Genomic DNA, 18,356 nt, shown 5'->3' with positions numbered 1-18,356 from the left:
GATACGGAGGTTGACTGGGCGAGGGTGTCACGTGGCGACACCGTCGAAGAGGGTCTCCAAGTTGGAGAAGGAGGAGACCATTTGCCTTTGTTTGGCTTCTTGGAGCCTTTCCTGTAGGCAGAGGAAGACTCAAATGTTTGTTGGCTGGAGGGACGTAGGAAGTCTTTGCAGGAGTACTCCTCTTGTCCTTTCTGGCCTGCCAGTTGTGTAGGTAACTTCACCCCAGGAGGAAAATGTTTGGTGGCTTGTTGCACAGCTGGACGAGGAGACAGCGATGCTACAATGACACTAGGCGATTTCAGCTATTTCACGACTGCAGTGATTAATTTGAGGTCGCAAGTCTGCGTGGATATGTCTTCATGGAGCGAGATGTAGCAAGAACAGTACTGTAAGTGCCAGATGGTAGAATGGAGGGTTTAGAGTAGCCAATAATTTGCGAGCAACCGGGTAAGGCACTTTTTCCTTTAACCAGATCTCCTGGATAGCCCGCTCATCGAGATACACATGAAAATCTCGAGAGGTGGCAGCATGGTCGCCATTGCAGTTGATAGAGCGGGGGGAAGGAGGCGGACAATCACTCTCATGCGCATCCCTACCACAGGTTACACATGTAGCCAAGTGTCGACAAGACATTTGAGTGTGGTTGAAACGATGACACTGGTAGCAGCGCATCGGGTTTTGGAATGTATGGTCACACTATGATGACTTCATAGCCTGCTTTGATCTTGGATGGAAGCACCACTATCAAAGATGAGAGAGAGAGTGAGCGTGGGCACTAAGTATTCATCTACCTTTTCCATTGCAGTCTCTTTTTGACGGATCTTTAATTCGACCAGAGTGGATTTTTTTGCCAGTGATGGAAACTGTGGAGACTTACCGTTGATCCTGCGCACGTGGATGGTCCTGCCACCGAGCGCGGTCACGTGGATCGCAGAGCTGAGACTGAGGTCGAGGCGCACGCCCAGCACGATGTGGTCGAGGAGGAGCCGCTTCAGCTGCGCCGGCTGCGACAGCAGGCGCTCCGCCGCCGGCTGCGTGTCGTTGTTGTTCAGCGGGGTGAAGATGGTGAACGGCTCCTCTGAAACAACAACAGCCGCCTGTCAGCCGAGCCATCACATCAGTCACTGCTGCAGGCTCTCTCAGCTGCATCTACAGTAATTACAAGTCGTTAGTAAGCGTTTTTTACTGCTACGTAGCTGTTGCATCGACACAAGGATATTGTTCTTTGCAGTGATTCCAGCAGAGTTAATGTCTAGGCTAGGTTCCGCAAAAATGGCGCTGCCATGAGGTCGTTCTGCGACAAGTATCACGCCAAGTATTTTGGGGTACCTATCCTGGATGCAGACTATGTCACAACCACTCCGCTGGCAACGAATAATATCGTACGACACTAACGGAACCTAACTGCGGCAAACAACCAGCCACTATCCGGACTCCTGCATTGGCGTTGTGCTATTCTGCGAGCGAACATGCAGCGCCTGTCTGCCGTATTTCTTGCCATGCTGGGCAGGTGGACACTGTTCTGAATGCGCCGTGTCGCATAATCACTGGTTGCCTGAGACCAACTAATGTGGAGCAGCTGCATGTTCAAATGTCTCTGAGCACTATGGGACTTAACTGCTGAGGTGATCAGCCCAATCGCCATTTGTGAACGTCATCATACACCGAAGATGATTAATTCTGGCCAACGTTAATGCCTTGGACGTAGTCTGTTTCTGGGCGAAAATAATTTTTTAATATTTGTTAATTCGTCTACACTTAAATGTATTTATAAGTTTACTCAGGTACTGATACTTACAACTGCATGCCAACTTTAATGCCTTGGACGTGGCCCACTTGTTCGTCAAATTTATTTACTTTCATGTTTCTCTATTTCCATCTTTAATTGCCTTAATGCCTCTGGTCCATGCACACTTGTGTGTAAGTGTTAAGCTTTTCGTTACCTTCCTTGTAACTGATGCCTCTGACACGAATTAAGAACAGATATGCGGGGGTGTAGCCAAGTGTAAGACGAGATGTTCTCCCTCCCTCCCTCCCTCCCTCCCTCCCTCCCTCCCTCCCTCCCTCCCTCCCTCCCTCCCTCCCTCCACAAAAAAAGTTTAACTGAAGCGTTTATGTTCTTACATCATTAATTTCCAAATTTGACGACTAGCTTTCGCAGAATAAAATAGCATTAAAACTTAAGAGTTTCGAACAGAAGAAGGAATTCTAGAAATTAGAAGTTACGCTAAAACAGGACACTTTTTTAGTTGCTCAAGTAATAGCTCGCTCATGTGGATGGGCTCGCCGCCGGACCGGTAACATTACACACAAAGAAGCATTTTCACAGGCTGTCAACAAGTAGTCCGACACGATTCATGAGTCCACAGACAGAACCAGCAAACAAGAGGAAGTTTAGTTAAAGAAGGCAGAAAGGTAAATTATGACGTCAAAGTTGAGAGAGAATGTTGCTAGAATAGTTCCTAAGTTAACTACATGAAACATGTATTTCTCAAATTTTCGAAAATTGCTCTCCAAATGCTACATTTCTCTGAACTGCATCTACTTAAATATTATGACTAGTGACATACCGTACATTGATGTACACAAATTACTATTATAACATTAAAACATGTTATATATTTTGTTATTAAAATCGTAGTCACGTGTAGGTCGACCGAACTTTGCATCCACACCTAAAAGGCATTTATTGGACGGGATATCCCCTTCGGGGTTCTGCCACCGTATTGCAAGCCTTTTTAGTTGACACCACTTCGGCGACTTGCGTGTCAACGATGAAAATGATGATGAAAGAAACAACAGCCAGTCCCCTGCCGGGAATCGAACCCAGGCCACATCGCGTGGTAGGCGGTAATGCTACCTGATAACACGTCATAATTTCACTGTTGTTCCTGTTTGTTTACTTCAACAATCGATTATAAAATATTACAGGCTAAGTCGATCACGACACAACACCCTTGGACCATAACAAATTGATATTATGTCCATTCTATTTTTATACTTAAGCAAGATTTATAACAATATGTATGGACGTTAGAAAGGACAGACACCAATTGATCCTGCGGCAACTATGAATTAAGACAAAAAGGAGGTACAGACACTGACTACGACTGGGTATTGGCTTACATCACTGCGGAAAGTTAAAAATTTGTGCTGGACTGGGGTTCGAACCTGGGTCTCGTGCTTACTAGGCAGATGTGCCGACCACTTCGCCACCCGCATGCAGTGGTCATCACAGCTGCACGGACTACCCTAGCACGCCTCCCGTCAGACACCAATTCTCAGCTTGTCCACACTACTACTACTACTACTACTACTACTAGTAACTCGTATACACATATATTTACAGACCTCTAGGTAGAGACAATCATTAGATTTACTCCTGGTATACAATACTTACACACACACACACACACACACACACACACACACACACACACACACACACACAGGTGATCTCTGGGCCATTTTCCGTACCGCAACTTCTCATTTGCTATCCTGAAAAACTGAGTCAGCATCGATCCATAATGAGTGAGTCGCTGAGCTCAGAAAGAGGAAGAGGTGTTAGTATTGTGCTGTGCATAGCTTGGGGGTTAGTATTTCTAATCGATGGCCGTCCTCGCCGTAATTATCATATATATATATATATATATATATATATATATATATATATATATATGGCGACGACGGCGAATGATACATTCTTCTACATTAGCTGATTTGGTAATTTCAGGTCTGTTTGTTGCTAGGAGGCCAAAGACATTATCTCCCCGTGTTGGTTCTCTATCTGCTCAAAGTAATTTTTGGACAACACATTCTGAATAATGTCAGAGTCTCTGGATACCGTGACTCTCCCAATCTATATCTGGCAAGTTGCTGTTCACCGCCCCCCCCCCCCTTCGCCACCTCCCCCCCCACCCCCCATTACAACAGCATAATCAGGAAATTCCTGACGATATTCTTTAAGTTCTCTCTGAACCACTCTGCCACTGTAGCACCTGGCCTACGAGGCCTAAGTAACAGCATCCAATTACCATTTTTGACCGACCTTTGACGCCTATTTCACCCAGATTAACTCTCATTCGAAATCCGTGACCTCCCTAGGTATTATCGAATTCTCCATTGCAATAAATACACCGCTACTATTAGCGATTAACCTATCCTTACTAAAGGTATTCCAATCTGAACTTAGGATTTCTTTAGTATTCACTTCCGGTTTCAACCAACGTTCTGTTACTAATATCTGGGCCTTATATCCTTGAATAAGGGATACTAATTCTGGGTTCTTTCAGTGGAAGTTCCTGCAGTTAAGTAATATCATATTAACCGTTCCTATATCCTAGCTTCGAGGACGAGCATTCTCTGAAAAATACTGTGGCTGATTTAACTTCGACTTCGACAGACAATCCGTCGCTAATCCCAAGGGGGTGTTCACTAATATTTATCTATATGCGCGTGCCTCACAACTCCGCTATTCTTGTAGCCGCTTCCTGCGTGTGGCGCACACCTGACCTTTTAGTGGGAACCCTACAATTCTACACCAAATACCAGACGTTGAGAAATTTCCATCAGATACCTTTGCTGAGCCGTCTGAGCCTGTGGTTTAGACCTTTCACTCTGCCCGAAACCAGAGGACCATGATGGACCCTGGGTACGATGCTACAAATACTCAGTCTGACCACGTTCTTTGTTAGTTGTCTTCACCAAACCAGCCATCCGCCGAAAGCAACTGAGGATGGACTCAAAACACAATCAGCAGGCGTCATTCAAATGGTTCAAATGGCTCTGAGTACTATGCGACTCAACTGCTGAGGTCATCAGTCGCCTAGAACTTAGAACTAATTAAACCTAACTAACCTAAGGACAGCACAAAACACCCAGCCATCACGAGGCAGAGAAAATCCCTGACCCCGCCGGGAATCGAACCCGGGAACCCGGGCGTGGGAAGCGAGAACGCTACCGCACGACCACTAGAGGGCCAGGCGTCATTCGTGCCACTGTTTGCAGGGGGTTACACTCAGTGCACACTATAGTCCACGTCACGGGAAGGGACCACCCGGCAAACATACTGAGTATACACGGGAATGCCTTCCCGCCCAGCATGCTATTTCCCTAATGGGCGCCATTACACTCCTAACGCTGGCGCTCTCAGTCACTAACAAACCTGCCCTTTGCATTTATCCGGTCTGGACAGGAAAATCGGACGCTGGCCCAACAGAAGAGGCATCCCATGTTGGCTAACAAGGGTTATCAACACTGGGTAGCACCTCTAATAATAGTTGAAGCGTAACGACCAGCCGTGCAGCCCGTTTCTTTTCTGTCTTCCGCCCAGTGACTCGCGAATCCAACACTGTCTGCCATTCACTCTCGAGTTAAGACGAAGTAGCCAGATAGTGTTCATTAGAAGATACAGCGATAACCTGGACACCTGGATCGTCAGCTGCGCCCTGTTACCTTCGCTGCCTCGAGCAGTAGCCAGAAGAATGTCGACTGTGGCCAACACAGCCTCCAGCTGTTTATGGACAGCTGCCAATTTCCCTTGTGTCTGCTCATAACAAACGCAGTCCCTATCCATACTGCACTGTCTAAAAAATGCTGAATAGGATCTCAAGGATGCAAACAAATTGTGGTAACTGAGGAAGTACAAACAGAACTTCGCAACAAGAGAAAATTACCCGACTGTGGCGCTACTGAGGCAAAACAATGAATAGTGGCAATTACTGAGAAACCTGAAACCCACAATGAAAGCTTCCTAAGGGTTTGGTTTGCTTTAAGGTGACGCCCTAAAAAACAATCCAGTGCACTAATAATATTGGTTTTCAGCTGCGGGAGCGCGCACCGTACAGTCCTCACCTAACTACTAGTAGTTTTCGCAAATTAGTCCGATGGAGGAGCACCTGAGTGAATCAAAGTATTTGTGGAAGATGTGGTTTTGGAGGTGGTGCAAGAGTGAGTGTTTATGGTGCCATAAAACTGCTTCCAAAACACATTTAGGAAGCGTATCAAAAGGCGGACCAAGTGCTTGGAGCAGACCTGAACAAGATTTGCGCTCCAAGAGGGCACTCCAGTGTACCCAGCACTGCAGCTAACCCCTCCACGCCGGCCGGGGCGGCCGAGCGGTCCTAGGCGCTTCAGTCTGGAGCCGAGCGACCGCTACGGTCGCAGGTTCGAATCCTGCCTCGGGCATGGATGTGTGTGATGTCCTTAGGTTAGTTAGGTTTAAGTAGTTCTAAGTTCTAAAGGACTGATGACCTCAGAAGTTAAGTCCCATAGTGCTCAGCCATTTGAACCATAACTCCTCCACTGTAATGTTCCGAGCATCTGTGTGAGACGGCTACATGATTAAGGCCGCACACGCGGCAAGCTTAGGAAGACTTGTTTGCAGCACAGTGCAACTACTTGTAAGGAGCGAATACTGCAGCATAGTTCTGTAAGCAGGAATTTATGAAGTATGTTTATTTTCTAATTTTTATTTTACTGTCAAAGCTTTTATTACTTACAAGGGAACCTCCCCATGGCACCCCCCTCAGATTTAGTTATAAGTTGGCACAGTGGATAGGCCTTGAAAAACTGAACACAGATCAATTGAGAAAACAGGAAGAAGTTGTGTGGAACATTGAAAAAATAAGCAAAATATACAAACAGAGTAGTTCATGGGAACATAGGCAACATCAAGGACACTGGAAACGCAGGAGCGCGGTGGTCTCGTGGTAACGTGAGCAGCTGCGGAACGAAAGATCATTGGTTCAAATCTTCCATCGAGTGAAATTTTAATTTTTTATTTTCAGTTTATGTGATAAACTCTTATGTTTTCATCACTTTTTGGGAGTGATCATCACATTCACAAGAAAACCTAAATCGGGCAAGGTAGAAGAATCTTTTTACCCATTCGCCAAGTGTACAAGTGAGGTGGGTCGACAACATATTCCTGTCATGTGACGCACATGCCATCACCAGTGTCGTATAGAATATATCAGATGTGTTTTCCTGTGGAGGAATCGGTTGACCTATGACCTTGCGATCAAATCTTGTCGGTTCCCATTGGAGAGGCACGTCCTTTCGTCTAGTAATCGCACTGTTTTGCGATGCGGTCGCAAAACACAGACACTAAACTTATTACAGTGAACAGAGACGTCAATGAACGAACGGACAGACAGATAATAACTATGCAAAAATAAAGAAAGTAAAATTTTCACTCGAGGGAAGACTTGAACCAAGGACCTCTCCTCCTCCAGCTGCTCACGCTACCACGAGACCACGGCGCTCCTGAGTTGACAGTGTCCATGATGTTGCCTATGTCGCCCATGAACTACTCAGTTTGTATATTTTGCTTATTTTTTCACAGTTCCACAAAACTTCTTCCTGTTTTCTCAATTCATCTGTGTTCAGTTTATCAAGGCCTATCCACTGTGCCAACTTATAGCTAAATCTGGGAGGGGGGGGGGGGGTGCGATGGGGAGGTTCCCTTGTTAGTTAAGTTAGTATATTACATAGTACTAATATACGTCCGCCCATGGTAGTTGAGTGGTCAGCGCGACGGAATGTCATACCTACCGGCCCGGGTTCGATTCCCGGTTGGGTTGGAGATTTTCTCCGCTCAGGGACTGGGTGTTGGGTTGTCCTTATCATCATTACATCCCCATCGACACGCAAGTCGCCGAAGTGGCGTCAACTCTAAAGACTTGCACCAGGCGAACGGTATACCCGACGGGAGGCCCTAGCCACATGGCATTTACATTTACAGTGCTAATATGGTGAGCAGCTTTACATACAGGCATTTAATTTTAGGTTATGATGCTTATATATTTAAACCCACTTCTATTTTAGAATACATAATATTTCTGGAACTATGGTTCGTAGTAGAGTCAAACACGGGGACTTACGAGATTAAGGTCTCGTAAACCTTGAAGTTGCTGGGACTACGTCACTTTCGTAACAGGAAAAAAGGAAGAAAACCGTTCACTCACGTGTTGAACTAAACGTCGAAATAACTTCAATTGTCTGTCTGTGCAGTCCATGATATTGCTCTTGGAGTAACATTTTATCATAGTCTTGTAAATTCCTGGATTGGACAAACAGGCCATTAAGCTGAGTGCTGTATTGTACATCTGTCAGCTCAAGTTTGAAGTAATGAGGCACATTAGCAGCCAAATGCTAGAATGGTGTGACAAATCTAAATCCTCCTTCAGTTGTGCAATGTCTTGGAATGTCTTCGAGAGTTCATGATGAAATGTTTCAATTACTAATAATAATAATAATAATTATTATTATTATTATTATTGTCGTGTGACTAGGGCCTCCCGTCGGATAGACCTTTCGCCTGGTGCAAGTCTTTCGCTTATTGAACGCCACGTCGGCGACTTGCGCGTCGATGGAGATGAAATGATGATGATTAGGACAACACAACACCCAGTCCCTGAGCAGAGAAAATCTTCGACCCAGCCGGGAATCGAACCCGGGTCCTGAGGATTGACATTCTGTCACCCTGACCACTCAGCTACCGGGGACGCACTTTCAATTACTGAAACTGATCCATGTCTGGTCCACAAGGAACTGTCACGAGATACGGGAAATGTTCCGCGTTATGAACCTCAGCCTAGTCTTTCGGTAGGCTTACTATTTGTTTGATAGCATCAATCTTGTCCGCTATATCTGTTACCAAATGATTCTCTCTTTCCATTAAGACACACAATGAGTTCAGATGTTGTGTGACGCCAGGGATAAACGATTTTGTAACCACTCTAATCATCCGTAATTCAGTTTATCTAATGGCCGCTTTCAGTTCAGCTAGCAGTTGCTGTCGTTCGTCAGACAGGCGCATCATGTGTCTTTGGCTGGTGTTGTAATTACGTTCGAAAAAGAATTTTTCCATCTCATAATAGTGCGATGGCATAGTAAGCCCTTTGCAAGGCCTTTGAAAGATAGGAAAAGTAACGCATTTCCCATTCAGAAGTGAACGATGTGGATTTTCCACTTTCTTTTTGGCAAGTGCCTATTCCCAATGCAGACCATTAATCTAACGCAAGTAGTGTTGCCAGAAAACTGCTTGGTTTCGGACAAGGCGACTGTCTCCTGCAGCGGTTTTCGGGTACGGCCTTCATTTTCCAGTTCCTCTCGCCCCTGAGCCCCATTCACCACAGAACTCTGAGCGCTAGGCAGGAGCGCGACCACAGTGCTAGCGCTCATGGAGCCAGGCCTGGCATAGAGGTTGTAAGAGGTTCTTTAGAGTAATTATGTTACTTGTAAAGTTGCTTCCACAATAAAAGTTACTTTAAAAAAACTGTCTTTAGTTTTTGACTTCCTTTGCTGCCAATGGAAACTTTGGGTGTATTTCATGAAATTCTGGAAAGTCATTCCAAGTTTTGGCAACGTGTTTGTAGGGAGAGGCCATCTGCAAGCAACTAAACCTATGATTTGTACAATTGTGCGAGGGTCACTCTCAAAGATACGCACAACATTTTTTTTTCGGAAATGATTCTTTTGTTCCACACCTTTGCTGTTCACAGAAGTCACAGAAACATTCTTTCAGTTGGTATTCGAATTTAATTCAATCTGTTTCTGCAAGTCGCGCTGTCGCAGCATTTCGTCAAAATGGCTTCTGCACCTGTTCGTGTGAAGCAGTGTGCTGTTTTAGAGTTCCTGTATTGTGAGAATGCGACAGTAGAACAAACATTGCCAGAGATGAAAGAAGTCATAAGAGAGAATAATCCTACGAATGAGCAGAGATTGAACCTGAGTAGTCTGGCATTTAATATTATGCCACAGCGACACCCTCCAACCTTAAGACTGTCTTACCTGCCAATGATAGGGAGACCTACATTTTAATGTAAACGCCAAACCATGACGCGATTCAAAAATGGTTCAAATGGCTCTGAGCAGTATAGGACTTAACATCTCAGGTCATCAGTCCCCTAGAACTTAGAACTACTTAAACCTAACTATCCTAAGGACATCACACACATCCATGCCCGAGGCAGGATTCGAACCTACGACTGTAGCGGTCGCGCGGTTCCAGACTGAAGCGCCTAGAACCACTCGGCCACCAGCGGCCGGCGATGCGATTCAAATCACAGCAGATGGATAAAGAAGCCTACATCAAAAAGGAGTAAGCACCGCTTGAAAGTTAATTTCTAGATTGTATACTGTGTAACAGGAAGAGAGAGATTTTTCTCTGTACATTGTTCGGTACCACTGCAAGTCGTTGTTGGATACCAATTTTACACCTATCAATTATCAAATTTCTCTAATCAAAATGTTTATTCTTCATTAATTTTGAACTGTAATGAGAATGCAACGGTACAGGTGAGGATCGAATGTGTGTGTTCATCTTTTGTATCCCACCTCACCTACAATGTCAAAAACGCAGTTGCATTCTGTGGTAATGAAGGGGAGAGCAGGTAATTACTATACTGGTTAGAGGCCTAATCAAGCAATTCAATTTAATTGGAATAGCTACCGGCATGGGAGAAACGTTAATATACGAGCATTAAGCACGTATTCAGATTAATCGTAAAACTGACTACACCAAATTGAACGACGAGATCCCATTATTCCACAACCAATAACTTAGTCAAATGAAATCCGTATGCTCGGCGTATAAATTACTAGGGCTTCATTTGGCATATTTATTGGTGCGTCAGTGCACCGCAGCTATAGCAAGCGGACACGAACAGTTGTAACGGGACTGATTGCTGCTGACCCAATTATACATGCGAATAGAGGCCGTTTGTGGTAACATCTGAACTAATAGTTTCTGCATCTTCTGTTGTCATGGTGACTGTGTCTGCAGGCTCAATATAGGATTATACGGTTAAAATACACGAAGAGAGATTATCAGCTCACCACATAGCATGAATGTCCGAAGGAACAGGTACGGCGGCGACTCAGCATATCTGCATGTCCAAAGGAACTTCGCATCCTAATTCGGAACACAGGTACTGTAATATCGTATTTATCCGCCGTCACCAGGTAATCGACTTTCACGTAAAATGTTTCCCCTGTACGGGAATACACGTAACGTTTGCATGAGTACAGGTTGTAGGCACATGGTTGACGACATATGGAAGTTTGGGTGTAGCCGGCAGGCACGGTAACTCAGTGTGTTCGGTCAGAGGGTTAGCTGCCCTCTTTTTTTTAAAAAAAACCCTGAGTTAATGGATCAACGACGAACTGCAAAGGACTTGGAAGAGCAGTTGAACGGAATGGACAGTGTCTTAAAAGGAGGATATAAGATGAACATCAACAAAAGCAAAACGAGGATCATGGAATGTAGTCGAATTAAGTCAGGTGATGCTGAGGGAATTAGATTAGGAAATGAGACACTTAAAGAAGTAAAGGAGTTTTGCTATTTGGGGAGCAAAATAACTGATGATGGTCGAAGTAGAGAGGATATAAAATGTAGACTGGCAATGGCAAGGAAAGCGTTTCTGAAGAAGAGGAATTTGTTAACATCGACTATAGATTAAAGTGTCAGGAAGTCGTTTCTGAAAGTATTTGTATGGAGTGTAGCCATGTATGGAAGTGAAACATGGATGATAAATAGTTTGGACAAGAAGAGAATAGAAGTTTTCGAAATGTGGTGCTACAGAAGAATGTTGAAGATTAGATGGGTAGATCACGCAAGTAATGAGGAGGTATTGAATAGAATAGGGAAGAAGAGGAGTTTGTGGCACAATTTGACAAGAAGAAGGGACCGGTTGGTAGGGCATGTACTGAGGCATCAAGGGATCACAAATTTAGCACTGGAGGGCAGCGTGGAGGGTAAAAATCGTAGAGGGAACCCAAGAGATGAATACACTAAGCAGATTCAGAAGGATGTAGGGTGCAGTACGTATTGGGAGATGATGAAGCTTGCACAGGATAGAGTAGCATGGAGAGCTGCATCAAACCAGTCTCAGGACTGAGGACCACAACAACAACAGGTGTTTGTAACTTCCACAGGGCTACTGTTGCACAGTCGCCGTTCTTTTACAAGAGCTATACAAGCAGCGCGCGATCTTTCTTCGAGACAGCCATGTTGGACGTCTCGTACGCACACTGAGGAAGAGTTGACTGGTGCGCGTCTGTTGGTGTGCATATTCTAACGCTTATAGCGCCATGTATTGATCAAATTTTCCAGAGCAGTGGTTCACTTTCTACAGCGTTTTGGAACTGGAACTTTAATGAAGGACAACGTGGAGGTCAAATTTTTAGCTTTTTACACGCACTAAATTATTTCCAATTGATAAAGGCCATATGGCCATAACTACAACAGTGTATTGTACAAATAAGCAATTTTACATCAAAGGCAACAATGACGTCATTCACAAAAATTTGCATCACTGAACCCCAGCTACGAGAAGTGAGTAAGTCATTTTGTTTCGAACTTATTAAGGTACAGAGTGTCTTCTTTTCGTCTCTGACTGTCTCTCTCTGACTGTCTCTCTCTCTGTCTGTGTCTCTGTCTGTCTGTGTCTCTGTCTCTGTCTCTCTCTCTGTCTCTCTCTCTCTGTCTCTCTCTCTCTGTCTCTCTCTCTCTCTGTCTCTCTCTCTCTCTCTCTCTCTCTGTCTCTCTGTCTCTCTCTCTCTCTCTCTCTCTCTCTCTCTCTCTCTCTCTCTCTGTCTCTCTAGCCAGCTGGGCGCAGTGAGACCCGGATTCCGCGTCGACACCTCGCAGTGCACTCCCCACAGCGGCGCCACCGCATTCCGGGCGATGACACACGGCCGGCCCTGGACCCGATTTCCTTCCCAGGAATCGACTGACTAAGCGAACGCAGTCGCGACCGGACTGCCTTCGCGTTCCCACGAAAGGCGCACGTCGACCGCAGGTTTCTCCCGCTGCTGGACGTGATCAAATCGAAAACAACCACAGAGCAGGGCTTCTCGGTTCCAGGCCGGAAGCAGCGCTCATCATCAAGCGATAAACGGCGCTGACGTTTCGGTTCCTTCGAGCCAGTTACGTCATCAAATGTTTCAAATGGCTCTGAGCACTATGGGACTTAACTTCTGAGGTCATCAGTCGCCTAGAACTTAGAACTACTTAAATCTAACCTAAGGACATCACACACATCCATGCCCGAGGCAGGATTCAAACCTGCGACCGTAGCGGTCGCGCGGTTCCAGACTGAAGCGCCTAGTACCGCTCGGACACACCGGCAGTTACGTCGTCAGGGCAGTCCCAAATACAGTGGCGTAACAGTGTAATTCGCCGTCTACTTCCCCACTACAGGAACGATTGATTCCAAGCACTCAAGTTTCTTCTGAAAAATTGTCTTCACCCGGGAATTCTCGTTGTATATATGGCAGGCGCATCATAACATCTGAATTTCCTTTTTTTTATTTGTAGCGAGAACAGCAACGTCATACTAGCTTACAACTAAGTGTTCGAAACCAGATGAGATCTGCAGATTACTGAAGACCCCTACACACGCACCAACCGACCGACTGGTAAATTGGACGTGTGTAGGCGCTTTGGCCACCAAACGACCGAGTTTTCTTGTCGGGATGACGGTCCGGTAGGACTACTCAGCAACCGACATCCCACCCCATAAACTGTGCTCTATGGCAAACCGCCCGACAAAAGTTGATCTTGTCGCTCAGCATTAGATCAAATTCTTGTATAATACACATGACTGTGCGAGGCGGACGAAACTTAAATAACAGAGTTTCTGGAAAAATCTGAAGACTGAAAATGCTTGTGGAACTCGTCGTGCGAGGAGTACAGCAATAGAGATGTAAGAAACGAAGCACGTGTTTCATTTTTAACAAATCCATAATGGTTTCATGTGACATACGGATCCGAAATATAGACAGTCAATGGACATTTGTTTATAAAATATACTTGCTTCATTGTTCTAACAAGGGAACCTCCCCATCGCACCCCCCTCAGATTTAGTTATAACTTGGCACAGTGGATAGGCCTTGATAAACTGAACACAGATCAATTGAGAAAACAGGAAGAAGTTGTGTGGAACTGTGAAAAAATAAGCAAAATATACAAACTGGTCATCAGTCTTGGCCACATAGGCAACATAAAGGAGAATGTAAGCTCAAGAGCGCCGTGGTCCCGTGGCAGAGTGAGCAGCTGCAGAAGGAGAGGTCCTTGGTTCAAGTCTTCCCACGAGTGAAAATTTTACTTTCTTAATTTTGGATAGTTATTATCCGTCCGTTCGTTCATTGACGTCTCTGTTCATTGTAATAAGTTTAGTGTCTGTGTTTTGCGACCGCATCGCATAACCGTGCGATTAGTAGACGAAAGGACGTGCCTCTCCAATCGGAACCGAAAACATTTGATCGCAAGGTCATAGGTCAACCGATTCCTCCACAGGAAAACACATCTGATATATTCTATACGACACTGGTGACGGCATGTGCGTCATATGACAGGAATATGTTGTCGACACACCTAACTTGTACACTTGGCGAATGGGTAAAAAGATTCTTCTACCTTGCCCGATTTAGGTTTTCTTGTGGATGTAATAATCACTCCCAAAAAAGTGATGAAACATAAGAGTTTGTCACATAAACTGAAAACAAAAAATTAAAGTTTTCACTCGATGGAGGATTTGAACCAAGGACCTTTCGTTCCGCAACTGCTCACGTTACCACGAGACCACGGCACTGCTGCGGTCCCTGTGTCCTTAATGTTGCCTATCTTGCCATGAACTACTCAGTTTGTATATTTTGCTTATTTTTTCACAGTTCCACACAACTTCTTCCTGTTTTCTCAATTGATCTGTGTTCAGTTTTTCAAGGCCTATCCACTGTGCCAACTTATAACTAAATCTGAGGGGGGTGCGATGGGGAGGTTCCCTTGTAAGTGTTAGAGTCCAGGGTATAAGCAAGCCTTCTGCTTTTCTTTTTTTTCAGTTCTAACAGTTGCTAAATTCATTTCTTATGCATCTGCTGTATTTATTAGATGTAGGCCACCACATCTATAGTCTGTCTTCTAATTTAAAATGAGTTTTTTAAATTTACGGGTGCTTTTTTTCATGCTCCATACGTAAATTAATAAAGATTACATGAACATGTTTTGTTTCATTTATTTTGATTTACCATGATGTATTTCCTCTGACAACTATAAAACACACTGCAGATTTCAGGAAGCATTTCATCTAATTATCGGGCTACAACAGCACTTAATTTGACATCCTCTCAAGTTCTGCCAGTGGTTAGAAACCGTAATGTAGCTAACAGCCTCTCCTCGCAGCTTACAGCCTCTCTCATGACTTTTTTCCTTAAGAATAGTTTGATAATGTTCAGCGGCTCCGAAATGGGCGTTTCGTCCATTCTTAGATAATTACGAAAAACATCTGCTCTTAGCTTCTTAAGTAACACAGTGGGTGAATTTCTTTCTTTCCATTACCCATTTCTCTGCCCACACCTTTCTCTCGGCTTTTCTTGGCCTTGTTGCCTCTGAAACAGCTAATGTAGAACCCAGTTATTATTTCTGTGTCAATCCAAGCGAGATCTCTAAGAGTAAACTGAACGAACCTACGATAAACAAATCACCACACAAGGCAGCGCCGTAATCGCTGAGTGCAGTCTGTCGTGACATGTGTAGGTTGACACGAAATTGGTCAGTCGATAGTTCGGTCGACCGATCGATAAATTGGTGGGTGTGTAGGGGCTGTCACGTCACTAACCCAAAGGTTTAGGGTTCAATCCGGAGACAGTGCTAGCATTTTTCCGTACCTTCTCTCTTCTTTGACAATGATTCGTGTATGTAGAAAATATTTATTTTCACTGTTGTTTGGAATTCATTTTGAAACTGTAGCACTCCTTATATTTAGCTGAGTGAGTCAGTTCTGAGATCGGAGAAACGTAAATGCAGAAGAAATGGCTCTGAGCACTATGGGACTAAACATCGGAGGTCATCAGTCCCCTAGAACTCAGAATTACTTAAACCTAACTAACCTAAGGACATCACACACATCCGTGCCCGAGGCAGGATTCGAACCTGCGACAGTAGCGGTCGCGCGGTTCCGGACTGAAGCACCTAGAACCGCTCGGTCACGAGCGCCGACAATGCATAAAAGCTCCAATAGTACGACGACTACAAAAAGTACTGCTACATTCAACTTTCAATGGACAACGTAACCGATTGTACCTGTTACTCGATTTGAACACCGCAGGGTCTTAGTAGGCATAGTCCCAGTGGAAGCTGCCTCTGATCACTGCTTCCTATCGATAGCTCTAAACCCTTGTAACCTAAATTTTCGCTTTAAAAAGCCAGTTTAGATGTAACGTAACAAACTTTCAGTTTACGACGTAAAACTGCTTGAAATTATCCGTCTTTTTTTCATATTGTTTTATTTATATTTAGTCTATCAGTTGCTATCGTGTCATTCAATTTCTCATTTTTGCTTTCCTTTTTCATTATTTATGCTTAACATTAGTAACATTCAGGGTGATAATTATTGAACTACACTCCTGGAAATGGAAAAAAGAACACATTGACACCGGTGTGTCAGACCCACCATACTTGCTCCGGACACTGCGAGAGGGCTGTACAAGCAATGATCACACGCACGACACAGCGGACGCACCAGGAACCGCGGTGTTGGCCGTCGAATGGCGCTAGCTGCGCAGCATTTGTGCACCGCCGCCGTCAGTGTCAGCCAGTTTGCCGTGGCATACGGAGCTCCATCGCAGTCTTTAACACTGGTAGCATGCCGCGACAGCGTGGACGTGAACCGTATGTGCAGTTGACGGACTTTGAGCGAGGGCGTATAGTGGGCATCCGGGAGGTCGGGTGGACGTACCGCCGAATTGCTCAACACGTGGGGCGTGAGGTCTCCACAGTACATCGATGTTGTCGCCAGTGGTCGGCGGAAGGTGCACGTGCCCGTCGACCTGGGACCGGACCGCAGCGACGCACGGATGCACGCCAAGACCGTAGGATCCTACGCAGTGCCGTAGGGGACCGCACTGCCACTTCCCAGCAAATTAGGGACACTGTTGCTCCTGGGGTACCGGCGAGGACCATTCGCAACCGTCTCCATGAAGCTGGGCTACGGTCCCGCACACCGTTAGGCCGTCTTCCGCTCACGCCCCAACATCGTGCAGCCCGCCTCCAGTGGTGTCGCGACAGGCGTGAATGGAGGGACGAATGGAGACGTGACGTCTTCAGCGATGAGAGTCGCTTCTGCCTTGGTGCCAATGATGGTCGTATGCGTGTTTGGCGCCGTGCGGGTGAGCGCCACAATCAGGACTGCATACGACCGAGGCACACAGGGCCAACACCCGGTATCATGGTGTGGGGAGCGATCTCCTACACTGGCCGTACACCACTGGTGATCGTCGAGGGGACACTGAATAGTGCACGGTACATCCAAACCGTCATCGAACCCATCGTTCCTAGACCGGCAAGGGAACTTGCTGTTCCAACAGGACAATGCACGTCCGCATGTATCCCGTGCCACCCAACGTGCTCTAGAAGGTGTAAGTCAACTACCCTGGCCAGCAAGATCTCCGGATCTGTCCCCCATTGAGCATGTTTGGGACTGGATGAAGCGTCGTCTCACGCGGTCTGCACGTCCAGCACGAACGCTGGTCCAACTGAGGCGCCAGGTGGAAATGGCATGGCAAGCCGTTCCACAGGACTACATCCAGCATCTCTACGATCGTCTCCATGGGAGAATAGCAGCCCGCATTGCTGCGAAAGGTGGATATACACTGTACTAGTGGCGACATTGTGCATGCTCTGTTGCCTGTGTCTATGTGCCTGTGGTTCTGTCAGTGTGATCATGTGATGTATCTGACCCCAGGAATGTGTCAATAAAGTTTCCCCTTCCTGGGACAATGAATTCACGGTGTTCTTATTTCAATTTCCAGGAGTGTATATGAAATAAAATCGTAATTCTGAACGTTAGCGTCAGGACGATCAAACTGCATGATTGTCCGCGGGGTATGGTGGGAATTAGTATGCGCAATCGTGACTGGGTTAGCGACAAAGCCCACTTTCATTTGAATGGGTTCGTCAGTAAGCAAAATTGGCGCATTTTGGGGACTCAGAGTCCACATTTCGTGGTCGAGAAGTCTCTTCACCCTCAACGGATGACTGTGTGGTGTGCGATGTCCAGTCACGGAATAATCGGTGCGATATTCCTTGATGGCACGGTGACTACCGAACGGTACGTGAAGGTTTCGGGAGATGATTTCACCCCATTATCCAAAGTGACTGATTTCGGCAAGATATGATTCATTCAAGACAGGTTCGATCCCATCGAAGCAGGTGAGTGAGTGATGTCCTGGAGGAGCACTTTGGGGACCGCATTGTGGCCAATCTGGCTGTGGGGTACCCTGAGGCCACTCGAATGGGCCTCGATTGGCCGCCATATTCTCTTACTCCTCCAGATCTGAACACAAGCAACTCC

The 18,356-nt window shown here is 45.7% G+C and overlaps 1 protein-coding gene across 1 annotated transcript in view; it reads right to left on the bottom strand.

The window, feature by feature from the left end:
• The window catches only part of LOC124595836 (transforming growth factor-beta-induced protein ig-h3), a 308,160-nt gene that overhangs the window by 36,289 nt on the left and 253,515 nt on the right, over positions 1-18,356 (bottom strand). Inside the window, exon 2 of the mRNA XM_047134734.1 lies at positions 878-1,078. Coding sequence (XP_046990690.1) covers positions 878-1,078 — 201 coding nt within the window. The remainder of the gene's footprint in view (positions 1-877; positions 1,079-18,356) is intronic.

Source organism: Schistocerca americana, chromosome 2 (genome assembly GCF_021461395.2).
Source record: "Schistocerca americana isolate TAMUIC-IGC-003095 chromosome 2, iqSchAmer2.1, whole genome shotgun sequence".
Lineage (NCBI taxonomy): Eukaryota > Metazoa > Arthropoda > Insecta > Orthoptera > Acrididae > Schistocerca > Schistocerca americana.
This window is presented reverse-complemented; position numbering and strand designations above follow the sequence as displayed.